Raw genomic sequence first — 26,990 nt, 5'->3', positions numbered from 1 at the left:
ATAAGGTCCCATCCAAAAGGAACACTAAACACAATAATAGTGACTTCAAATGAAACACCATTTTCCCATAATGCAGTTTGTTATTCTAATTTCTTTTTTCACAGTAATTTGTTGTGTTGTGACCGAAAAATTACCTAACCTGCATTGATTTTTACAGTAAAATTCTGAAAACAGTATTCTATTGTAAGAAATTACTGTTAAATCTGGTAAAATCCTGGCAGTTTTTTACAGTGATACAACGGGGCTTAAGGCCCCTCCGAAGGAATTTTTTGAAAAGTTTTAAATGTAAAAAAAAAATAATAATCTGGTTGCAAAGTGTATCAAGATTAAAAATAAATAAATAATAATAAAAAAAACATTCAATTTGACTGAATATTGATGGAGCAACATAATTTGTGTGAAAAGAAGTAATAACGGAAGGATATTTTGAGCCGTCTTTAACAAAAAGGTGGAGTGGGGGATTATAGAGATATAGAGTAGATAGGGGCAATAGTCAGAGCAAAATTGGTTAACCTATATGCACTTTTGAGGCAGAAAGATGCGTTTTGAGTAACAAAATAATTTATTTAATTTCAATCATATTTGGCACTTCATAACATCTATAAACAAATGAATCTCCATTGTGATTGGATTAGTCATTGTGAGCCCGCTTGAACATTTTTCACGACAAATGAACATTTCATGTGTTTTATGGGCAGATTTAGCCCCTGCAACAAAGGGGTCTTTTTACCCCATACACTACCTTTCACTTATAATGTTATTGAAAAACTTAATATTAAGGTTTTAATATTAAGAACATTTCCAAATGAGTACGCTAATATGCCCCTTTTAACTGTGTACTTTTAAAAAGGTCACCCATTGCCAAAAGAAAATTGTGCTACTGTTTACCTCACAACAGACGTCTGATATAAAAACAGTTTTCAAACAAAACAGCCCATTTATTATTGAAGAAGAATGAGAGGTATATTCTCTCACGTAGTATCCTTTCTTTTTTCATGACACAGTTGAGGTTTCGCTATTACACAACCTGCACCATTATCATGCTTAAATTTTTATTAGTAATCTGAATGTTAAGCTACAAAACTAAATAAAAACTTAATAAATAAATAAATAAAAACTAATGTTTTGCCTAGGTTATTGAAGTTAATTGTAATTTGCATAGAGCAACACAATTTAAGATCTAATCACTTGCTTTGTCAAATCCATCTGCAATAAGGGATACTGAGCTTGGTTGGCCACAGAGGTTGGTTGGCACAGGGTTCATTTCAGGGTTCATTGCACAAAAATACTAAATGTTTGCCCTCTTGACCCACACCCATTGAATGTATTAAGACACCAAGGTCAATACACTCACTGAGCACTCTATTAGGAACACTATGGTCCTAATAAAGTGCCTGATGTGGTCTTCTGCTGTTGTAGCCCATCTGCCTCAATGTTCGACGTGTTGTGCATTCTGAGATGCTATTCTTCTCACCATCAATTGTACAGAGTGGTTATCTGAGTTACCATAGCCTTTCTGTCAGCTCAAACTAGTCTGACCATTCTCTGTTGACCTCTCTCAACAACAAGGCGTTTCCATCCGCAGAACTGCCGCTCACTGGGTATTTTTTGTTTTTGGCACCATTCTGAGTAAACTCTAGAGACTGTTGTGCATGAAAATCCCTGGAAAGCAGTTACAGAAATATTCAAACCAGCCCGTCTGGTATGACCAACAATCATACCACTGTCGAAATCACTGAGATCAAATGTTTTTCCCAATTCCGTTGGTTGATGTGAACATTAACTGAAGTACCTGACCCGTATCTGCAAGATTTTATGCATTGCTCTGCTGCCACATGATTGGCTGATTAGATAATCACATGTATAAGTAGGTGAACAGGTCGACTTAATTAAATGTCCGGTGAGTGTATGTAATTGTATGTTATTAATTAATATGATAATGATTAATTTATGAAATTAACCATATTAATAATAATAGAAATGTGAGTGGTGTACGTTTAGTTTAAAATCAACATCTTTATCATTTTGTGTGTTGCTTCTTTCAAATTGTTTTATTGAACAAAGTATGAAAACTGTGAAAATTGCACCCTGGTATTTGAACAAATGGGGAAGGCTACACTAGGGCTGCACAATTAATTGAAAAAATAACTGAGATTACAATTACAGCTGTTACAATTAACTAATCGTGAAACGTGTCAGTTACATATTTACAATGTGTTTTTTGTCTGTTGTGTGCAAGAATGCAATGACAAATCAGAAACATTTAAATCAGTTTATCGGCATATCAATAATGACAACCTACTATTTTAGTATTGTTGCATTGCTTGCTTTTTTTGTGTAAAATGTATTCAAAATTTTAATAACACTTTTGTTTTTCATGCCAATAATGTAATTTATGAATACAGATCTCAGTTTGTTTAAAACGTGTAGATTAGTGCATAAAGAATATGGAATACTGTTGTCCAACACAAAATAAGTATTTTAATGTAAATTATCGCAAAATAAAATAAAAATAATAATCGCATTTACAATATAAAGGGAAATAATCAACTATTATGATTTTTGTCATAATCGTGCAGCCCTAGACTACACTATTTTTCTCTTGCTTGTTATTATATGTATTTCATTTGAGGATGGGAAAAGTCTGGATAGATCAGGAAAAAATTATGTGGAATTAAAATGAGCAGAAATGTAGTTCAAACCTCTGCTTAAGGTATTCATTCCGTATTATTGGCTTATAATTAATACAGCCATTGGAAAAAACCTAACAAAAAACAGGTAAGTGTACAAAGGTACAGTGAACATGAATTGACAGACTCTATGTACCGTAGAATCAAACAGAATTGCATGTTTGGCACAAATTGCAAATATAAATAATAAAATACAATCAAGTGAGCATGTAGTCTTGCAGTTAAATTGGTGAGAAGTGGCCAATCTTTTCCATGCTACATGCAAAATCATCTCTCCATCACTGGTTTTCCACTCACTGTTTTCTTCCTAAACCTCCTCGTTTACATCGAAAGAAAAATATGAGTATGAAATAAATTCAATCAGACTGTATGGATTTTATTTGCAAAACTGTCTTTCATCTATCAATTAATATGCAAAACTCTTGTGTTGCACCATAGAAAAAAGCAGGATATTTAGAGAACTTATTTTCTATTTGTTGCAATTTATTTTCTGAGATTTAAGCAAATGAAAGCAGTTGACACTTCAAATAGCAAACAACAGACCAAAATTAATAAATAGATGCTTTTATTTGTCATAATGGACCTACCATTTAGACTCATTGCAACAAATAACCAAATTTCTGTGTGGTCATCATTGTTAAATTTTGCATTTGATTTACTGGTTGGTAACAGAGTTACAGACAAGGAGATAGATTTTCCAAAAGAGTCTTAATTGTTTTCTAAATTATTTGGCTTTACCTTTAGCAGTTATAGGAACAGAGATTTATACTTGCACACGTAGCAGCACACAGATAAATAGTTGTTATGCAGATGTCATGAGGGCCACAGAGGGAGAAAAGTATCAAAACAGTGCCTTTCACTGTTACTCAATGAAAACCTTTCATTGAAGAATTGATGGAAGGAGAAGGAAAATAGGGAGAGGGAAAGTGTGAGCCACCTAGGAAGAAAAAAAGAAAAAGGATTTTTCTTTCTTGAGAAGGCAGGCATAGAGGGTCATGTTACTGTAAAAGAGATCTGAGCACTTCCTCTTCTGTCTTGCTTTTCAGCATGAGATCTTCTAAACTTTATCCAGATGAAAACTTTGTGTCTTTCCTATCCCCTGTCCTACATGTCTTTTAATGGACTGTAAAAGAGAGATTCACATGGGCTAATATTTAGACCTGTTTCATGAAATATTTAAATGTAAAAGCAATTAACCTGTCAGCTTTCCAGTGTCCATACATGAGGGGTAAGTAAAGTGTTATAGGCAATAAAAAGTCAGAAGCACTATTTTACAATTTAGCTTCTTTAAAGTAGCTAGCCTTTTGCCTAGAATCACATTACTATACCTACATTTTTGCCCCCCCCCCCCCCCCCATTTTTTGTGTTGTACGTATTGCGGCAGTTTCTTGGTGAAATTAACATTAGAGGTGCTACACAACAACGACTTTTCTTGCCTTTCACACAAATCACGAGTAAAACAACAGATTATCAGTTCAAAAACACATACTTTTTGCCTGTTCCTCACACAATGAATGTCTTATAACATCTAAACACTTTTACTATAATGCATGACTTGTAAAGTGATACATTTTAACATTTACATGACATAAGCAACTACATTTACAAGCTTGTTCAAGCATTATCAAATTGTACGCTAGCTCAACTGATAAAGGTTTGCACTAGCGATGCAGAGAACCGAGGTCCGAATCCTGCAGAGCATGTGAGTCGACATGTCAAGAAGCACAATATAATTACATGATTGCTTTAGCAATTGTGTTTTTCGTGTCACAGCTACTTTTTATGACAGCATCGGTTAGGTTTAGGTTTAAGGTTTAGGGTAGGGTCATTATACAAAATACTCACAATGGTCACATAATTTTCATGACATCAGGCTGCCATTTACTACTGTTTCAGGCACGTTTTGAGCTAAAAAAATCGTTAGTGTAAGTCTTTGATCTCACTGAAATTAATAACCAATACTTATTCTAATAAAAGTTACATCTTGTACAACTGTGTCTCATGCAGAAGTGAAGTGCATAAATTGTGTCAAAACATGCAGTAAAAATAATGGACAAAAAGCTTTTGCAAAATGTTAATAATACTAGATGGTTCCCAACACCAGCTTAAGCATGGAGCCTGAGGAGGTGGCAAGATTTAAGTATAGTACACTATTATCAGAATGTTAAGAGCTATTTGTCATGCAAAAGTATTCAATATAAACTAAATAAACAGAGAAATACACTCACTTACACTTTATTAGGAACATTATGGTCCTAATAAAGTGCCCAGCATGGTCTTTTGCTGTTGTAGCCCATCTGCCTCAAGGTTCGATGTGTTGTGCATTCTGAGATGCTATTCTGCTCACTACAGTTGTACAGAGTGGTTATCTGAGTTACCGTAGCCTTTCTGTCAGCTCGAACCAGTCTGGCCATTCTCTGTTGACCTCTCTCTTCAACAAGGCGTTTCCGTCCTCAGAACTGACGCTCACTGGATATTTTTTTGTTTTTGGCGGCATTCTGAGTAAACTCTAGAGACTGTTGTGCGTGAAAATCCCAGGAGATCAGCAGTTACAGAAATACTCAAACCAGCCCATCTGGCATCAACAATCATGCCACGGTCAAAATCACTGACATCACATTTTTTCCCATTCCGATAACTGATGTGAACATTAACAGAAGCTCCTGACCTGTATCTGATGATTTTATGCATTGCGCTGCTGCCACATGATTGGCTGCTAAGAAAATCACACGAATAAGTTATAGGTGATAAGATGCTGACTGTCTCAGAAGGAGGCAACTGAGATTCCTCTGCCACCCAGATTGAGGCGAGTCACTGCGCCACCATGAGGAATCAGAACGCATTGGGAATTGGGCATTCCAAATTGGGGAGAAAAGGGATTAAATAAAGAAGACCAAAAACAGTTTTATTGTTTGACTGTTTTATTGTTTATTATTTTATTATTCTATGAAGGGTGTAACTTTTATAAAAACATCTGCAGTATTGCACTAACAGGTTCTCAAAGTGGCTGAAGTAAGTAGTATAGAAGCTAGCATAGAAGAAAGAGACAGACTATATATAATTTATATATGTATATATATATATATATATTTTTATTAATTGTTTATGAAGTAAGTGCAGTGTGGATTGGTTAAGTGCTCTCGGAAATATGTGTTTTCAGCTGGTTCATGAATGTTGAGATGTATTCAGCAAATCGTGTGGAGGTTGGAAGCTCATTGGAAGCTCAGCTACCACAGAGGAACAGAGAAAGAGAATGATCATGAAATAGACTCTGTGCCTCTATATGCGATGGGACCACCAGGCGCCACTCGTTCATTGATCGCAGAGTCAATGACCCCAGAGTCAACTTGCGTGTGGTTACACATTTCCTTGACTCTTGACGATTTTGACAAAACATTTGCGAAATGTTGAAATACATTGGGTCATCTGTTCTTACATGTCTCAGTAGAAATCATGACAATTTCCACTCCCAGTTTGAAAACCAGAGAATCAGTCAGAGAGGAGACAGGAGACTTCCACAGCAGATGTTGTCAGTTCTGTAGCTTGGATCTATTAAAATGGGATTTAGTTTCTTGAAAGTTTGGATACCTGTTTTAGTTCTAGTTTCTGTAGCTGCAGGTAAGTTTGCCTCTTGTTATTGTTTGTTTAATTAATAAAGGCATGTTTAAAATTTATTTTTGATCTCTTGCATTGATTATTTGTTAGGATTTTGAGAAGCTCAACTAAGCACAATTTTCTCCTTTGTAGTTTAGATACCAGCTAACCTAAAAAAATCTGCTTCAAAATGTTTGAAAGATTGAAAAATAGAACCTGAAGGACACAATAAAAAAACAAATAACATATAAATTCTCAAGCAGTGGTTTTTAACTGGTGGGTTAACTTCTCACAAATGGGCAGGCAGGGCCTGTACTAGACTGTGATCTTTGGGGGAGTATTTTGACCTTTACGGTGGGCAATAGGCTCCCTATTTGTCTGACTGGTGAAGATGTTCTTGCAAGATTAATGCCCCCTGTAGTCCCTTTACTTGGTAGAAGCTAGCCAAATTAGGCAAATGAAAGCACGATCGGGTAGAGTGACGTGCCCCTACTAAAAAACATTGAAAACAAACAAAACTATGCTAAAGTCGCAGTAGGAAGTTAAAAGGAATATTAAAGGAATAGTTCACCCAAAAATGAAAATTCTCTCATAATTTACTCACCTTTATGCCATCCCAGAAGTGTACGACTTTCTTTTTTCAGCAGAACACAAATTAAGATTTTTGGTGAATGTGTGCCAAAATTTTGTAGCTCCAAAAATCACATAATTCAGCATAAAAGTAATCCATTCGACTCCAGTGGTTAAATCAATGTCTTCAGAAGTGATATGATAAGTGTGGGTGAAAAAAAGATCAATATTTAAGTCCATTTTTACTATATAAATGCTTCTCTCTGCTCAGTCAATCTCCACTTTACCTTTCACTTTCACATTCTTCTTCCTGTGTTTTTGGTGATTCACATTCTTCATGCATATGCCCCCTACTGGGCAGGGAGCAAATGGCAAAAATGGACTTAAAAATTGTTCTGTTTTTCACCCACACCTATCATATCCCTTCTGAAGATATGGATTTAACCACTGGATTGATATAGATTACATTTATGCTGCCTTTATGTGCTTTTTGGAATGTCAAAATATTGTCATACACATCTGGAATGCATGAGGGTAAGTAAATGATGAGAGATTTTTCATTTTTGGGTGAACTATTCCTTTAATATATTTTTAGTTTTTAACTAACATTTTAATGACATTTTGTTGCAAATGTAAGGATAGTTTTTCTTTACTTTTGTGTCTTTAAAAAACATGGATACTGTGTTGGGTCACCACTTGTTGTCCAAAGTAAAATCTGGGTCCTGAGGCATGGGTCTGGGTCCAGTTGAGAACCATTGAGTATCTAGAAGGAATGCTAAAGCATGTTTGGTCTTGTTTCTAGGCTCTAACATATGCACTTCTGGAGGAGTAAGCACATGTAAAGAATGTCTGTCTATCCATCCAACGTGTGCCTGGTGTGCTCAGGAGGTAATAAACACAAATTCATCCACATACACAAGCAAATACACGTGCATAGACACATAAATGTGCAGCTAGGGCTAGGTATTGATACAGATTTCCCAATTTGATTTGATTCCGATTCACAAGCTCTTGATTCAATGATGATTCATTTAGGTATATAGTTATAATGTCTGTTTTGATTACATATGAAATAAATTCTCTAGCATTAACTATGCAAATAGCTAATAGTTAATTAGTGAGAAATTCTTGCTAAAACTGTTAATTATACAGGGAACCATCTAACATGATGCATTCTGAAGATCGGTCTTTGGATTTAAGAATCGATATTGAGGATCGTTCAAATAAAGGTTGCGATGCATCGGATGCATGTTTTCCCCCACCCCAAATACTATAAATGGCTGCTTAAATTAACTCACTCTTAAAGTTGTTGTTATGCATGTGTGTGTGTGTTAGATCTTCGAAAAGGGAGGGTCAAGTTTGTCACGGTGTGATCTGAGAGACAGTCTCATTCAGTCTGGTTGTGGCATGAAGTTTATTGAGTTTCCACTTAGCAGCATGAAGATACTAGAGGACCGCCCCCTGAGTGACAAGGCAGGGGGTTCAGCCAGTGAAATCACTCAGATCCGACCACAAAAAATCCACCTCACCCTTAGGCCAGGTATGATATTTCAACAAAAAGTGACATATTCTGTTTCTTTCAAATAGGTACCTCCTAAATATATGAATTCATATTTCCCAAATTCATTAATATTACAGTTACTCATTTTGTTTTCTATTTGCAATTCTCTGTTGTAATGACATATTTAACCCTTGGGACCTCAGACAGAACACAGAATGGTTAAATTTGAGGTGTGTAATTTCTCCCCCTCTGCCCTTGATTGAACAAATAGATAACCCTGTCCTAAACTCACGAAAACATATATAGAAACATATTGTTTACAACCTACAAACTGCTTACTTATAGTTGTCTCTGCATATTAAGCTAGGATAGGAGAAAGTATTTTACTGTAGTGAAAGTTACACACTTCATCTTTAACTATGATTTAAAAATGTAAGAGCACATCTCAATAGGAAATTAATGTTTGCATTTTGGCTGTATATTTAAATATTTTCACATTTGAACTAATGGATCAACAATTGCCTATGGACCCTTTTCACATTTCTGGGTTTGGTATGCGGAAGTAAATTATAATGGGGTAAACTTCTATGGTGGTAAATGGAAGATCGCAGTAAATATAATTTTTGCATTCCTATTTGCTCCAACAGCGAAAGGGAAAACCCACTATTATGTTTCTACAATTTTCCAAAAGAGGAAAAAATAGCAATAGTTGGATTACGGAAGTCAGAAAAAAGAAAGATGCCAAATTTACTGTCACTCCCTCAGCAGCTGTATTTCAAACCCCATCACAGCAGTGTTAAACTAATGCAAGGGTAAAATCACAAAGAATAATGTTAAAAAATATTTTATATTTAAAAACATATTTGCTACATTTAAGTTTACATGATTTACAGTCTGTGAAAAGGATCCATATATACCAGAAAAATGTTCTGTAGACAGCCTGAGCCTTTAATAAAATTATTTTCAAGATTAAGAAGTAATTTGAAGTCTTCTAACATTATATTCTCTGTCTTTAAGATGATACAAAGAATTTCATCGTCACTGTGAAACAAGTTGCTGATTACCCAGTGGATCTGTATTACCTGATGGACATGACCAATACCACGAGGGATGACTTGCAAAAGCTTTATGCTCTTGGCAATGATCTGCCGCGTGCTCTACGCAGTGTCACCAGTAATCTGCACATGGGATTTGGAGCTTTTGTAGACAAACCCCAGTCACCTTCTATTTCCTCTGAAAAAGTCCGCAGGAATCCTTGCCATAAGTAAGCCAAAGTCTCAAATTTATTTCATATTGGTGTGTAAATGCCCTGCTGAAAAGACCAGCATAGATGGTCAGCAACTTTAGCTTTGTATAGGGGCATAGAAAAGGAAGTTATTTTTAACTTAATATAGTGTTTAAAAAAATTTGGGAAGTTGAAAAGAGTGATGTGGCGCAACGATCAAAGACGTCAGTCCAGTGCGTGTTTACATAGAAAAACTATTTTAAAAACAGTGCAGACACACATGTAAACAGCCCCCAACTTGCATACTTGAAAAACTGACCCAAACCTGGCCCAAAACACGAAGGTTTGTTGGGTACAGTCAGGCTCAGATTGGGTTAAAGACCTCTATTACATGTATAGAATAACCAAATAGATATTTGAATACAGTCGCATCTAACAGTTAACAGAATTCCAACTATTCGTGCACATCCCTATTAATGATGCATGTTTTTGGTTCGGTTCAAAAATATATTTTTATTTATTTATTTTCCTCCCCTTTTTCTCCCCAATTTGGCATGCCCAATTCCCAATGTGCTCTAAGTCCTCGTGGTGGCATAGTGACTCGCCTCAATCCGGGTGGTGGAGGACGAATCTCAGTTTCCTCTGCATCTGAGACCATCAATCCGCGCATCTTATCACGTGGCTTGTTGAGCGTGTTACCGCGGAGACATAGCACATGTGGAGGCTTCATGCTATTCTCCGCGGCATCCACGCACAACACACCACGCGCCCCACCAAGAGCTAACCACATTATAGGGACCACGAAGAGGTTACCCCATGTGACTCTACCCTCCCTAGCAACCAGGCCAATTTGGTTGCTTAGGAGACCTGACGAACTCGTGACTCCAGGGGTGGTAGTCAGCGTCTTTACTTGCTGAACTACCCAGGCCCCCCAGAAGTACATTTAATTAGCTGTGTAAGATATTGGTCATGTAATAATTTCACTGTAATAATCACTATTACGTTTTCCCAACTTTTCTACTTTCAGTTTGAAAAATCCAACCAAATCTGCCAAGCGTCCTGTAGAGCTCTTAAAGTTGAATGTATTCACGCAACTAGAGTCATGCATCATTATCATTATTATTATTATCATTGGGCATGTGGGGCCTCCATGGTGTACATCCCATGGGCCTCTCAGTTCTTAATCCGTCCTTGCAAGTAGGTGGCGACAAATTAGTGTATTCTATGTTGTGAGTAAGTCAGAGGCTCAACTGATTCATTAAAAAGTACAAAACCATTGATGACGGAAACAATGGAAGTGATCCAGAATGATTTGTTCACTTAAAAGATTTGTTCATAACACTGATTCGTTTATGAATGAAACTCAACTATGTGCGCTCTGCAGAGAGCAAAATGCTTCTTGATGCTTTGACTTCGTTTGGAACCAGTTTTGCTGGCAGAGAAGAAATGCATGAACTAACTTGACAATTTTTTGTCTGAAATGAAAGTAATTAAATATTATTTACTTGTTTATAAAACTGTTGTATAATCACACTCACAATCGTGCTGTTGGTCTGAACTTTTGATTGTGTTATATCACTAAATTCAAGCATGGGATGATGGTGTGCTGGTGTCTCCATTAAGGCCCTGAAATACTTCCAGACAAGTTCAGGGGTAAATAGAAACAGTAATAATGATGTCTAAATAAATAATGTCTCATTCTATGAGTAGAATTCACACTAGATCAGTAAAAGAAGCTGTTTTAACCACATGATGATGATTTAAAGTACTATACAGTATATGCAGTAGAAAATGTTTAATTTTTTCTTGTTTACGTTGTGAATTTATGACGCTAATGCGTTGACACGCTATACGTGTCCATAATATATGCCGATTACACTCTGTTATTGTAAATTATGATGACACTGATCCTACTGCAAAAAGAGTGTTAATATTCAGATTACAGACAAAAGAATGGTGATGGAGGCATATCTTACTTTAGACAGATGTGTGAATGGCTTTTGCTTCAGATGGCACATCAATGAATTAGCAATTGAGAGTATTTGAATAGATTTGATTCCTTTTCTAGACAAATAAAAAAATAAAAAAAAATCACTTGACATGGTCTTGGAAAATGTCTCCATGCAAACAATCATACAGATGTTGGTAAATTTGCACCAGCTCGTTAATAACTCTGCATGCAGGTGTGTTCATCTTGAATACTGACTGAAAAACGTAAACAAAGTAGTAGGCGGAGCTTAAGGGCCCACCTACTAATGATGTGGACCAGACCAATGGCAGTAGGAAGGTGTTTAGCAGCAGGTATTGTGTCAAACTCTGTTTCCCCATCAGGATCTGTTTCCCCCCAGCAGATCTGTATGGGGGAACAGTATCTGAAGGTAACATTCTCCGCTGTCAGAATGCGTTCCCCCATGCACAAACCTAAGCCTAACCCTTCCCTACCCTACCCTACCATACCCTACCCTACCCTACCCTACCCTACCCTTCCTACCCTAACCCTAACCTACACTACCCTACCTACCCTAACCCTAACCCTAATCATAACCATAACCATAACCATAACCATAACCATAACCCCATACCCTATCGGGGCTAGGGGGAAACAGATTCCAATGGGGAACACAATTTGATACAACACCGGTAATAATTTTTCCTAAATGTTTGCCCCGGCAAGCTGTTACGAACCACCAAAACAAACACAAAAACACTGTCTTTTTGGCCAGATTTTGTTTTAAATTACGTCATACATGTTCGTTGTTCTATTTTGTATGAAGTATATCTTGGCCTTTATGCTTCTTAATTAGATTAACTAGCAAGACTTGGTCAACCAGCTTCACCAGCTGCATTTTGGAAATTCAGGCTGGTCTTTTCAGCAGGGTAAGCATTTGAAAATTAAAACTGTTAACCAGTTTAAGAGATTTCTGTCTGTCTGCTGTGTTCTGGTTGGTGTAGGTCTTCTGAACCTTGCCCTCCACAATTTGTCTATCGTAACGTACTGCCTCTGACAGAGCAGGTAGAACGGTTCACAGAGGAAGTTAAGAAACAGAAAGTGTCCAGAAACAGAGATGTGCCAGAAGGTGGATTTGATACTATCATGCAAGCAGTAGTATGCAAGGTGACACACACAAGCAGATACAAAAAGAAACTGACAAATATGCATCTATTACAAAAATGGGAATTTTGTTTTATCTAAAAATACTCCTGAATAGCTCAAATCCTTTCATTCTCTAATTTTCTCTTTGTTAATCACCATTCTCTATCTTCCAGGATAACATTGGATGGAGGCCCAATGCATTTCATTTGCTGGTATTCACAAGTGATGATAGGAGCCATTTGGCTCTGAATGACACTGGAATCGTCCAGCCCCACGATGGGGAGTGCCATATGAACAAAGACAATGAATACGACATGTCCACTACACTGGTGAGCCAAGTGTATTTGGACACTTTTGAATACTTAAGTCACACTTAAAAATGTCAGTTCCCTTGAAGTTCACATAGGTGTCCTGGCAAAGTAACCACAGGTGTAGTCGAACACATTAACTATGGACATGTTCCACAAAGTGTCTAAATACTACTTGACTTCACAATATATCTATTGCTATTGTTTTATCTTTTAAACATAAACTTTTTTTTATTAAATGTTTTAGCTTGAAAGGTGTGTTTGTGCTAATTTTCTTTAAAGGGGTCATGAAATGCTCTTTTGTTTTATAGTTTTATTATCTTCCCTGAGGTCCACTGATAATGTTAGTAAAGTTTTTTTTTTTACCAAAACAGTAATAATTCAGTAATACAGTATATGATCATTTTCCATTCTGTCTCTGGCCCTCTGACTGAAATGCTCGGTTTTGCCCTAAGCGCCTCCTTAAAACTTAAATGTAAACGGCAACTGTTATGACCAGCTCACATTGTGAAGCCCCTCAAATACAGCCATATTTTAAACTCAATCGGAAGAGAATGAACAAGCATTATAAAACTTAATTTCAGGGTTTGCATACAACGCACATCTAACACATTGCATCAGAATATATTATACTGATCATCTCAAGCACAACTGTTAACACTCACACCCTATCTACACCGGATGCAAGAGTCATGTCATGTCAAAAGCAGTAGAACCCATTATGAACAATGATGCTGTCTACACTGGATGCGTCCATTGTGGCGGGTCGCGGCAACAGTAAACGGGTGTCCCGTTCTATTTTACGCTGCACACACTGGCGCTACTACTACTGACAACACAAATAAACAGTTTAGAAAGTTTGTGTTGATGCGTCCAGTGTAGACAGCCTCAAGACGTTGCGTCACGTCAATGGAGTCAGACGTGCCCAGTGTAGACAGGGTGTCAGGAATGCAATCAATACCTAAAGCAGTCATCAAACAGTAAGGAAATTTGCAATATTCATGAATGGAACTGTTTGATTATGGTTTTGCAATCAGGTCCATGTGTTTTTAACTGCCCCTTCAATAACAATTCCTTTGCAAAGCTCGAATCATTTTACTGGATAACAAGCAATCCACACTGATATGAGCCGAAAAAGCATGCAATCCATGCTGAAATATGCTGAAGACACATCCACATGACGCACATACATAGTCCAAAGCCTGGTGGGAACTAGATGCACACACATCCAGTTTCCAGTATCATCCTGTACTGAAATGCACATCGCCGGAAACGCATCACGATGGTCAAAGATGTCCATCTAGTGCATGTTTACATAAACCAACAATTAAAAATAGCGCAGATGGGCATGAGAACGCGTCCATGTCACGTTTGTGCTCAAAACAATTAGAGGCACAGCAGCTGAATGAAACTGAATGGCTTCTCGTTTACAAAGTTGTAACTTGACACTGCGTATTTTAAAAGCGGCCCGAGATTCATGTCAATGGTCAGAGACGTCTGTGTAGTGCATGTTTATATACAAAAATAATTCAAAATAGTCCAGATGGGTCCCCTTTGGTGTTCAGGAATAGTTAGGCCACACTAGGCTTGTTTGTCCTGCTCTCTCTCCCTGAGTACAAACTGAGCACCATTGGGAGGGGCCAAGAGTGCGATGATGTAAAGTAGGCATTGATGTTGCTGCTGTATAGGTGGTCATGAAATAATGGGCCCCCTAGTGATGTAGAGTAGTCGCGGACGTAGAGAACTAGACGTTTTTGATGCTTAGCTTCAATAAATGCTTTTATTGCATTGGGGATTAAGTTTTGAGTTCTGAAATTTACAGTATGTTTTTATTGTAGAATGACCTCCTATATGTCAAAATATCAAGGAAAATTTGATTCCTCATGACATGACCCCTTTAAAATAAATGCTGCTTGGTTTGATGTTTTGTTATTCCAAGACATTCATACATTTTTAAATGTTGCTCAAGTGCCCAAATGCTTTTTTAGGCCACTTATACAAATATAAACCAGTTTTATATATTAGCAGTATGTTGATTTTTGAAAGTGTGTATGTTTGTGTTGTAGGACTACCCTTCACTTGGTCTGATCACAGACAAGATATCTGAAAATAATATCAACCTCATCTTTGCTGTTACGAGCAATTTGGTGTCAGTATATCATGTAAGGTTCTGTATTTACACACACACACATATATAACAAACATCCATACAGCATGCAAACATTTGCACAAGGACAACTAAATTTGTGGGATTATATATTGTTTCCTCCATTCTCGCAGAATTACAGTGAGTTGATTCATAGCTCTGTGGTCGAAACCCTCTCTAAAGACTCAGGAAATGTTGTTCAACCCCTTCTGGATGCTTATGCTGTAAGTCACTTTGCCAGGAATTAACATAACCTCTTAATTGTTGTTAAAACCCAAGTGTATTCTGTATTCTGAAAGTACCGCTGCAGCAGTGGAATAGTTGAAATAGAAAAGTAAAAGGTGCTCCTGCAGAAGCAGAGTGAAAGCACTGCTGTGGCAGTGGAGTTGTTGATACAGAATAGTAAAAGGAACTCCTGTGGGAGCAGTTTGAAAACACTGCTGCGGCAGTGGAGAATATAAGACAGAATAGTAAAAGGTGCTCCTGTCGGAGCAGAGTGAAAGCACTACTGCGGCAGTGTAGAATATAAGACAGAATAGTAAATGGTGCTTCTGCAGGAGCAGTTTTGAAGGCACTGATTGAAATTTTCAACTGGCTCCGTCAAAAAAATTATAGCGCAACCTCTGTATGTAAGCTGAGCTTGCACTTGCATGTATCAACTGCAAAAAAAATACATCAGAAAATACTACTTGTACTGAATGTGACAAGCACAAGACGTCAGCCAGTGGTGCCAATCTAAAATCTCGCCTAGGGCGCCAATAAACTCTGGGCTGGCCTGTTCATATACAGGTGCATCTCAATAAATTAGAATGTCGTGGAAAAGTTCATTTATTTCAGTAATTCAACTCAAATTGTGAAACTTGTGTATTAAATAAATTCAATGCACACAGACTGAAGTAGTTTAAGTCTTTGGTTCTTTTAATTGTGATGATTTTGGCTCACATTTAACAAAAACCCACCAATTCACTATCTCAACAAATTAGAATACATCATAAGACCAATAAAAAAAAAACATTTTTAGTGAATTGTTGGCCTTCTGGAAAGTATGTTCATTTACTGTATATGTACTCAATACTTGGTAGGGGCTCCTTTTGCTTTAATTACTGCCTCAATTCGGCGTGGCATGGAGGTGATCAGTTTGTGGCACTGCTGAGGTGGTATGGAAGCCCAGGTTTCTCTGACAGTGGCCTTCAGCTCATCTGCATTTTTTGGTCTCTTGTTTCTCATTTTCCTCTTGACAATACCCCATAGATTCTCTATGGGGTTCAGGTCTGGTGAGTTTGCTGGCCAGTCAAGCACACCAACACCATGGTCATTTAACCAACTTTTGGTGCTTTTGGCAGTGTGGGCAGGTGCCAAATCCTGCTGGAAAATGAAATCAGCATCTTTAAAAAGCTGGTCAACAGAAGGAAGCATGAAGTGCTCCAAAATTTCTTGGTAAACGGGTGAAGTGACTTTGGTTTTCAAAAAACACAATAGACCAACACCAGCAGATGACATTGCACCCCAAATCATCACAGACTGTGGAAACTTAACACTGGACTTCAAGCAACTTGGGCTATGAGCTTCTCCACCCTTCCTCCAGACTCTAGGACCTTGGTTTCCAAATGAAATACAAAACTTGCTCTCATCTGAAAAGAGGACTTTGGACCACTGGGCAACAGTCCAGTTCTTCTTCTCCTTAGCCCAGGTAAGACGCCTCTGACGTTGTCTGTGGTTCAGGAGTGGCTTAACAAGAGGAATACGACAACTGTAGCCAAATTCCTTGACACGTCTGTGTGTGGTGGCTCTTGATGCCTTGACCCCAGTCTCAGTCCATTCCTTGTGAAGTTCACCCAAATTCTTGAATCAATTTTGCTTGACAATCCTCATAAGGCTGCGGTTCTCTCGGTTGGTTGTGCATCTTTTTCTTCCACACTTTTTCCTTCCACTCAACTTTCTGTTAACATGCTTGGATACAGCACTCTGTGAACAGCCAGCTTCTTTGGCAATGAATGTTTGTGGCTTACCCTCCTTGTGAAGGGTGTCAATGATTGTCTTCTGGACAACTGTCAGATCAGCAGTCTTCCCCATGATTGTGTAGCTTAGTGAACCAAACTGAGAGACCATTTTGAAGGCTCAGGAAACCTTGGCAGGTGTTTTGAGTTGATTAGCTGATTGGCATGTCACCATATTCTAATTTGTTGAGATAGTAAATTGGTGGGTTTTTGTCAATGTGAGCCAAAATCATCACAATTAAAAGAACCAAAGACTTAAACTACTTCAGTCTGTGTGCATTGAATTTATTTAATACACGAGTTTCACAATTTGAGTTGAATTACTGAAATAAATGAACTTTTCCACGACATTCTAATTTATTGAGATGCACCTGTATATATAACATTATTTTAAAGTGGTAGTTTTTCATTTGAATAAGAAGGCACCTGAAACTCAAAAGTACTTGGATGATTATCTATTGTCTGTTATTTATTTAGCTTTATACGTATGGTTTGGAGTTCAGTAGATTATTCTCCAAACGTAATTGTGTAATTCATTTAATTCTGTATTATATTGGCATGAGATGACTTGTCTCATTATAATGGAAATGTAGAAAATTATTTGGAGTTTGTGTCTCAGTACTGAATTGTATTAATAAATACTATGTGGAAACCATTTGTGTAATTGTGCTTTGAATAAATACAGCTTATATTGGTAGCTTGTAGTGCATTCTGCAAAATGACTGAAAATATTCTGAGAATGAAAAGTAAAATGCAAAGCCAAATCATTCAGCACTGATTTGAACACGTTTACTTTTAGCTTGTGTGGAGCGCAAAATTATGACAGATTTTATGAGTCACTTTTAAGTAGTAGTAAAACCTCTTTAGAATCTATCTGTGCTCCACTAGTTCAAAATATTGCTTTTGAAATAACCAATAACATGTGGCAAACAGAAATAAAGAAGATTCATCTGTGAGATTAAAATAAATTGGATTGAATTCACCTGTATGAAGCATTTGTCCTGGGCTGGGGGAGGGGAGAAAAGTCTTACAACAGAGTTATACATTTGAATAGAAGTGCATGATTATCGGAGCTGCATTGCAAGGTGATCTCAAAGGCTGTGAAGAGAAGAGACACATTGGCAGAATGAACGAGTTGAGACACGGAGCGTGATTAGCCAATCTCGTGCTTTGGTCTGCTTAGGGAAGAAAATTAAGAGGACAGAATCTGTATGCAGCCATAGGGATCTGTAGCATAGGTTAACAGACCAGAGCGGATGCTGCTTGCGGTAGGGACCTCACGCTTAAAGGTCTGCTCTGATTAGGAAAGATGGAAAGACATGATTGTAATTAGAGTGGTCGTTGCAATAACCGCAAAATATTTAGAGACAATAAGATGCTGTGGCAGTAGATTTTGATCTTTAATCTATAAGTCCTTTGGCTTTTCAGAGGATCAGGTCCAAAGTTGAGTTGGAACTGTTGGGTGTGCCAGATGAGTTATCTCTATCCATTACTGCAACCTGTCTGGATGGAGAGGTCATCACAGGTGTCCGATCCTGCACCGGACTAAAGATTGGAGATATGGTCAGTACCTGATGCATACACTCAATTATGCCTTGTTCAGACAGGCAGCAAAAATTATATTTCTGTTCTAAATATCTGTTTATGTTTAGTAGTATGAGTGGGGGAAAAACATAAAAATTAAATTGCTTAGAATAGTGCAGAAGTATGAGAAATGGGACAGATAAGATATTGCATTAATAGATCAAGTCCATCTTGGATTCAGCTAACCTGCTATTCTGTCAAACTGCACAAAGAAAGTTTATAAAAATGAATGGCAGGTCCAGGAATTTTGCAGCTTTTAAACACTATATGAGTTTTTCTTTTTCTTTTTTTTTAAATTTTATTTACATGTTGAATATAAACACTGTTTTTGTAATACAAGGAATATATTCTGTATCTTTGCCTTTCTCTCTCAGGTTTCATTCAGCATTGAGGCGAAACTATACGGCTGTCCCAAAGAGAAAAGTCATACCTTCACTGTGAAACCAGTGGGCTTCAAAGACGCACTGCAGGTGACTGTTGACTTTGCTTGTGACTGCGACTGTCAGCTGTCCTCTGAACCCAACAGCCCCTCCTGTCACCACGGCAACGGTACCCTTGAGTGTGGCGTGTGCCTGTGCGATCCGGGCCGAGTGGGCTCTCAATGCGAGTGCTCTTCGGGGGAATATAACCCCAGCGAGCAAGACTGTAGCCCCAAGCCAGAGACACCAGTCTGTAGCGGACGAGGAGACTGTGTGTGTGGCCAATGTAACTGTCGCTCAAGTGATTTTGGAAAGGTTTGGGGGCTATACTGCGAATGTGATGACTTCAGTTGCCTCCGTTCCAAAGGACAGCTGTGTGCAGGTGAGGTTAATCATGCACACATGCACAGTGTCTTTTATAATGACAACAGGGTGCAAAAATTTAAACACTATGGCTTTATCTGTGGCACTACCAAAACATTATTTGTTTGAGTGTCCTGACCAGCCCGACACTGCAACATTGGCTCAACCAATAGCATGAGGTTAGGGCGGGACTATCTTTTTGTTATCAAAAATGTCACCTTACGTTATTTTCATGAGATCAGGCTGCAAATGGGGGAGTGTTTATGAAGTCTATTCAGGAAGCCCCTCTGAGTTTTACAGATAATTATTTTTACAATTTTGTTTGGTGACAATAAAGTGAGAAAAATTACACAAAAATACACCTTTAAAGGAATATTACAAATGATTTATAGGATGAAAGTGACACTGAAGACAGAAAAAAAGCTAAAAATGTATTATGAATTAAAACAATATCACTAAAACAAATAAGAAACATCTGTAAACATAATACATTTCTTAATAATAAAACATTATGCATAGCACTCTGGGATACAGCAAGAATGACAACATCTGCTCAAAGTAATGAACTGAAATTATTTAAAATTCACCTCTATGTTCAATTAATTGTAATATTGTGATAGACGAAAACGATTAAGATTTCCTGCTTAATATGTTATCCAATATATTAAGACATGTACTGCAGGAATGATGCAGCAGTTGAAGGATTACATTTTTTTGATGATTATACAAAACATTTATTCTTGTAATATACCCAATGATGTCCCTGGATCATTTAGTGCTGCTTTTGGGTATAGCTTCTTACCTCATCACAGGGTCTGTGTTTCACCATATTAGGTCATTTGATCCACATATAGAGCCAAACAGTGGCTCAGACTGACTTGGATATGCTAGATTTATTACATGTTATGGAATGATGGTCTTCAGTTTTGTATGTCTGTGCACATCACCTGCTTAGACTCACCCATAAGCCTAGAGCCTCAGTCACATTATTCAGTTTGTTCGGGTAATGTTCATTCTTCAGTTGAATGACTTTGCTCAAATGCAGATAATGACATACAAGCTTGTTAAAAAGTGAAAAGTGTGCTGTAAAGGATACAGTGGCCTCTAATAATTTATAAATGCTTAAAGCACACTTTACAATGTAAAAATTCCATTGCATTAAATGTAAAATATCAAACCAAGTGGCATCTGCAAATAGATGATGCAAACTTTTCTTTGCCATTTGTCAATTACCAACTTTGCCATTTGTCAATTACCAACTTGTTCCAAGGTCATTTTTAATGATGTCTCAAGTCAATGCCCAAAAGTGACCCTTTTTGTCTTCATTTCTAATTTATGCATATACATATACTGTTTTATAATTTGAACCTTATAATTTGAAACTTCTGCTGGTGAGACATTTTGCTTAAAATGTGTGTGTGTGCTATATTTCTTTAAAATAATTGCCACTTGGTTTGATATTTCCCTATTTAATGCAAAGATATTCATACATTTTTAAGTGTGGTTTAAATGTCTATTACTACTATGTATATATGTCTATGTGTATGTGTGTGTCATGTCAAGTTATTTTTATTTGTATAGCCCTTTTCACAACACATCGTTTCAAAGCAGTGTTTACATAAAATTATGCTGTAACAGAAAATGAAGCTGTAATATCAATATTGCCTTAAAGTCATCATTGTGCGTTTGATGAAAGACGTGTGTGTGTGTGTGTGTGTGTGTGTGTGTGTGTTTGTGTTAGCATGTATGAGAGAAACCATGTAGGAATCATGTACTGCACTGTGCAAATGGTTTTTAGACAATTATTCATAATCTTAAATATCCTCGAGTTGGTGTGTGTGTGTGTGTGTGTGTGTGTGTGTGTGTGTGTGTGTGTGTGTGTGTGTGTGTCAACCAAAAGAAGGCAAACCGGTCTGGAAACATCTGGTGACGCACTGCTGTACTCCTCCTGCTGTAAGGATTTTGGAATTCACCTCTGATGTATTGAGTGTGTTGAAACTAATGTGCTGATTGTGAAATGTGTTGATGTTTTACTGTAAAGCTTGATGCTCCAATAACAAACATTAAGCGATTAAGTATCATCATATTATATGATGGTAATCCTCATGATATCCTTGAGCAATGTCCTCAGATTATTTTGGCAGGTTTATAAAAGGTCATGTATGTGTATGTTATGTCCATTAGGTAATGGTGAGTGCAACTGTGGATCCTGTCAGTGTAACCCTGGATGGTTCGGTGAGAGCTGTGACTGCTCGATCCGCACAGACAACTGTATGGGGAATGGAGGGATGCTTTGTAGTGGGCGTGGCCACTGTGTGTGTGGTGTCTGTAAGTGCACTCAGCCAGGAGCCTATGGATTAACCTGTGAGAAGTGCCCCACCTGCTCTGATGTTTGAACAATCAAAAAGTGAGTTTCATGGTGTGTGTATTTCAGCAGGGTTTGCTTTCCTGCTGAGGTTCTGAAAGTGTCCCCAGAAGAAAAGCAAAACCTGATGAAATCACTTTGGAGGGACATAAGGAAAGAAGTTTAAAAAAGGAACAAATAATGTCATATCATTTCTAATAATAAACAAAAGTTGTATTTTAGGGTTTGGGTTAGTCTATAGTAGCCTAAATACAAATACTCTTGCTAAAAATGACAAATTATCTGATTTAAAAAAAAATAATAATAATTATAAAGTTGTGCTCAAAAGTTTGCATACCCTGGCAGAAATTGTGAAATTTTGGCATTGATTTTGAAAATATGACTGATCTTTTATTTAAGGATAGTGATCATATGAAGGCATTTATTATCACATAGGTGAAATCTCCCAAATGGCCCTGATCAAAAGTTAACATACCCTTGAATGTTTGGCCTTGTTACAGACAAACAAGGTGACACACACAGGTTTAAATGGCAATTAAAGGTTAATTTCCCACACCTGTGGGTTTTTAAATTGCAATTAGTGTCTGTGTATAAATAGTCAATGAGTTTGTTAGCTCTCATGTGGATGCACTGAGCAGGCTAGATACTGAGCCATGGGGAGCAGAAAAGAACTGTCAAAAGACCTGTGTAACAAGGTAATGGAACTTTATAAAGATGGAAAAGGATATAAAAAGATATCCAAAGCCTTGAAAATGCCAGTCAGTACTGTTCAATCACTTATTAAGAAGTGGAAAATCCGGGGATCTCATGATACCAAGCCAAGGTCAGGTAGACCAAGAAAGATTTCAGCCACAACTGCCAGAAGAATTGTTCAGGATACAAAGAAAAACCCACAGGTAACCTCAGGAGAAATACAGGCTGCTCTGGAAAAAGACGATGTGGTTGTTTCAAGGAGCACAATACGACAATACTTGAACAAAAATGAGCTGCATGGTTGAGTTGCCAGAAAGAAGCCTTTACTGCACCAATGCCACAAAAAAGCCCGGTTACAATATGCCCAACAACACCTTGACACACCTCACACTGTAATTTGGAGTGACGAGACCAAAATAGAGCTTTGTTTGGAGAGGGGTCAACAAGGCCTATAGTGAAAAGAATACCATCCCCACTGGTGGTGGCTCACTGATGTTTTGGGGGTGTGTGAGCTCTAAAGGCACGAGGAATCTTGTGAAAATTGATGGCAAGATGAATGCAGCATGTTATCAGAAAATACTGGCAGACAATTTACATTTTTTGCATGAAAGCTGCGCATGGGACGCTCTTGGACTTTCCAGCATGACAGTGACCATAAGCACAAGGCCAAGTTGGCCCTCCAGTGGTTACAGCAGAAAAAGGTTCTGGAGTGGCCAACACAGTCTCCTGACCTTAATATCATCGAGCCACTCTGGGGAGATCTCAAACGTGCAGTTCATGCAAGACGACCAAAGACTTTGCATGACTTGGAGGCATTTTGCCATGACGAATGGGCAGCTATACCACCTGCAAGAATTTGGGGCCTCGTAGACATCTATTACAAAAGACTGCACGCTGTCATTGATGCTAAAGGGGGCAATACACACTATTAAGAACTAAGGGTATGCAGACTTTTGAACAGGGGTCATTTCATTTTTTTCTTTGTTGCCATGTTTTGTTTTATGATGGTGCCATTCTGTTATAACCTACAGTTGAATATGAATCCCATAAGAAATAAAGAAATGTGTTTTGCCTGCTCACTCATGTTTTCTTTAAAAATGGTACATATATTACCAATTCTCCAAGGGTATGCAAACTTTTGAGCACAACTGAGCACTTACTGGACTGAAGCCACTTTTTCACTGCACCCGACAAACTACAGATAACAGACCAGAGATCAGTCATTTCAAATTGAGCGTCACACGGCGGCTGTATGGAGTTCTGACCATCTGCAGAGGTGGAATTTCAGATCTGATTTGACCTTCGGATACGTAGAAATATTTGTGCAACTAGACAGTATGTGACCGCCTGACTGAATGTAATGTATTCATTCAAAACTATGATCACGAAGTTAGAAACACTGACAGTTTCCTAAACTTTATTCTAAATGCTACTTCTATAGATTGGACAGTTATGAAGTCAAAAATGATCATTCACGTTGCAAATATTTATTTTAAAACAAAAGGCTTTCGTAATTAAACGTGTACATGTCATTTATTTCTACATTTATGTGATTTAAATCACATCTATGCATTTCTATGCCCTATTTGCTAAATTATTATTGTTGTTGTTGTTAGGCAACTATTAATTATAATAATAACTAAAACCAGCGATGATAATGATAATAAATGATAATAAAAATATTGGAATCTGAGTAAATATTTATTATGAATTTTATTGAATTCATCCATCTGCTCAACAGCCAGGTTTGGTAGCAAACCTCAGAAAACAATTCACAAAATCAACAACATTATTAACATTCTTTAAAGTTTATTTTGAGTCTATCTTTCTCTATGTCTCAACGGGCTGGGAGCTCTGACATCACAATTAGTGAGTGCCTTCTCCCATGCTGTGACAACGTTTTGCAAAATAAAATTATGTGGTTCATAACATATCTCAGGGCCGTTCCGAAGTGAAATGTCCACTGTGTGCTGCTAAGAGCGAGTGAAATGTTCTCCCTAACAGATGAGGTTTTTAAGGTTAATGTTCTATCGAAATTTAAATCAACAAAACCTACATACCTACCTACCTCCCTACCCTAAACCTTAAACCTAAACCTAACCGATAGTGTCATAAAAAGCAAATGTGAAATGAAAAACACAATTTCTGAAACAACCACATTTTGTGGTGCTTCTATGACCCTTTTGGTTCACGTGTCAACTCGCAGACTCTTCAGGACTCGAACCCCGGTCCTTTGTATTGCATATGCAACACTCTTCAGTTGAACTACCGTGCAATTTGATCACACTTGTAAAGCTTTTAAATGTAGTTGGTTATGTAATGCACATAACATGTAACGTTAAAATGAGTCATGCACTATAGTAGTATATACTGAAGTGTTTATATGTCATAAAATAGCATTGTGTGAGGAACAGACCGAAAAGTAAGTGTTTATGAAATTATAATTTTGCCATTTACTCGTGATTTGAATGAAAGGGGATAAAAATAATTGTTGTTTTAGCGCCTCTAGTGTTCATTCCACCTGGAAATTGCTGTGTTACAAACAACAGGCCACAGAAATCATTTTTAAAAAATGTTGTTACTGTAACATGATTTTTTGACCAGGTTGCGAATGTCAGAGACAGTAAAAAGGCAACTTAACAAACAAATCGAATTTAACAATCCTCTAATCACACAATCTCTTCTCTTGATTTCATTCTAGCTAGGAAAAAAGTTATTTTTTATTTTTTTAATACTTAAGTAAAATTTATGCTAATACTTTTTACTTTCGCTCAAATATGTTTTTGGCTAGATCTGCTTTAGACACTTACACCTACACTGATTGAGGGTAAGCTTCCAATATTATTTTAGAAGTCTGGTCCATGGTACTCGCAGTATTGAACTGCTAAATAGGTATATTCATCTTTTTGCTCACAGAATATGAATAAAAGAGTGAGGTCCACCATTGTTGGATTTCTCTGTCTTTGATAATTTAGTCCCCAGCCTGTTTTTAACATATACTCTGAATAAAGAATCCATTAAAAGGGTATTATCAAATATTGATCATAATAAAGGTCTTTATAAAAATATTCTGACACACTTAATAAAGTTGGTCAAAGTTGCTTCTCAAGTCGCAATAAGACGTAGGCAGTGAGAGTGCATACGAACCCCAGGCTAGAATAAAGTCTACTAATAACAGGCTAATAAAGTACTAAAAATGGGCTAATAAAGGACTAATAATGGCTAATAAAGTACTAATAAAGAGCTAATAAAGTACTTATAAAGGGCTAATGAAGTATAAATTAAGTGATATTACAGCGCTAATAAATCACTGGTACTGATAAAGCTCTGGTACTAATAAAGCTCTAAATAAGGTAGACTGTGATAAACTCTGAAGGGGTAAAATTAAAGTAGGCTGAGATAAAGCTTACTATAAGTGCACTGAATGGGGAGCTAACTCACCCCACCCGGGTAGACCGTGAACATAGGCACTGAGAACGATAATATAACTTGGTAAAGTGAAAAGCCTACCTGATTCCTCCACAAAAGAAAAGGAGTTGAGTGATTGAAGAGGACACAGCTCGTAGCCTGAAAAATATAAGGTAAGGGCTCACCGCAAGGTGACGCAGCACAGAGGTTCCCTAAGTGTTTGGTGCCACTGTTTTCTTATTTCTTTTACCCCAGTCATGGAAATGCACAAGTTCTTTTCACTTTCCATTGCCCTTTAAGCAGATAGTCTGTTTAAACAGAGTAGACTATTTAAAACAGCACCTAAAACCCTCTAAAGGTACAAAGTAGTTCCACATGAATGTATGCTCATTTCAAGTTGTTTATAATGCACCGATTTCATAGCACAGTAATGTGCATTAATTTGTTTAGCATGTAACCATCACTCTTCCAAAGAATTTATTAAATGTTAATTATCCATTTGTTATATTGCATATTCCTGCATATTATTTGTGTGTTTCATAAAGTATATTTAATGCCCATCATTATTGTATCTTCGTTTTGTGTTTTTATTTTACAGTTTTATTGTTTGCAATGCCTACTCCTACTATTATTGTATTACGGTTCAATTGCATTGCCCACTTAGGCTGTAGATTACAATATTAAAAAAAAGTGTCTTCAATTTAACTAATTTCAGCCATATTACAAGTTTCACCTCTTAAGTTGATATGTGTAGTACAATACAAACAAAAATGTTTAGTGAATAAAACACTTGAACCATATTAAAATATGTAATCAAGGGTGTTGTTTATCTTTATCAAATCAAGTAATATCTCTTTTATAAATGTTTAAATGAATAAAATAATATCAGAATGAAAATAGCACATTATGACACTGGCTCTGCTGTTGAAAATCTCCAAGTGATTACAGGAAAAGCAGGTAACCTCAAACCATGATATTAACTCACCAGATGAGCAGTGCCAAAACACAACTCGCATAAAATGTCCCTCTGAAA

At 37.2% G+C, this 26,990-nt stretch overlaps 1 protein-coding gene across 1 annotated transcript; it reads left to right on the top strand.

The window, feature by feature from the left end:
• Positions 1 to 6,131: 6,131 nt before the first annotated feature.
• LOC127451254 (integrin beta-3-like) lies at positions 6,132 to 26,700 on the top strand. Its single transcript, XM_051715791.1, has 11 exons — positions 6,132 to 6,308; positions 7,657 to 7,742; positions 8,190 to 8,394; positions 9,373 to 9,619; positions 12,533 to 12,695; positions 12,848 to 13,003; positions 15,049 to 15,144; positions 15,263 to 15,352; positions 18,554 to 18,688; positions 19,084 to 19,510; positions 21,676 to 26,700. The coding sequence occupies exons 1-11, from the start codon at positions 6,248 to 6,250 to the stop codon at positions 21,885 to 21,887; spliced, it is 1,878 nt and encodes a 625-aa protein (XP_051571751.1). The 5' UTR covers positions 6,132 to 6,247; the 3' UTR covers positions 21,888 to 26,700.
• The last annotated feature ends 290 nt before the right edge of the window (positions 26,701 to 26,990 follow it).

This window comes from Myxocyprinus asiaticus, chromosome 14 (assembly GCF_019703515.2).
Source record: "Myxocyprinus asiaticus isolate MX2 ecotype Aquarium Trade chromosome 14, UBuf_Myxa_2, whole genome shotgun sequence".
Lineage (NCBI taxonomy): Eukaryota > Metazoa > Chordata > Actinopteri > Cypriniformes > Catostomidae > Myxocyprinus > Myxocyprinus asiaticus.
Note: the sequence above shows the minus strand (reverse complement) of the source record. Positions and strands in the feature narration are given on the sequence as shown.

Bases quoted from the DNA above. Each gene is read 5' to 3' on its own strand.
- LOC127451254 (XM_051715791.1), top strand. From the start codon at position 6,248: ATGGGATTTAGTTTCTTGAAAGTTTGGATACCTGTTTTAGTTCTAGTT. The intron at 15,353-18,553 runs GTAAGTCACTTT...TTGGCTTTTCAG, and splicing joins CCCTTCTGGATGCTTATGCT to AGGATCAGGTCCAAAGTTGA. The intron at 18,689-19,083 runs GTCAGTACCTGA...TTTCTCTCTCAG, and splicing joins GACTAAAGATTGGAGATATG to GTTTCATTCAGCATTGAGGC.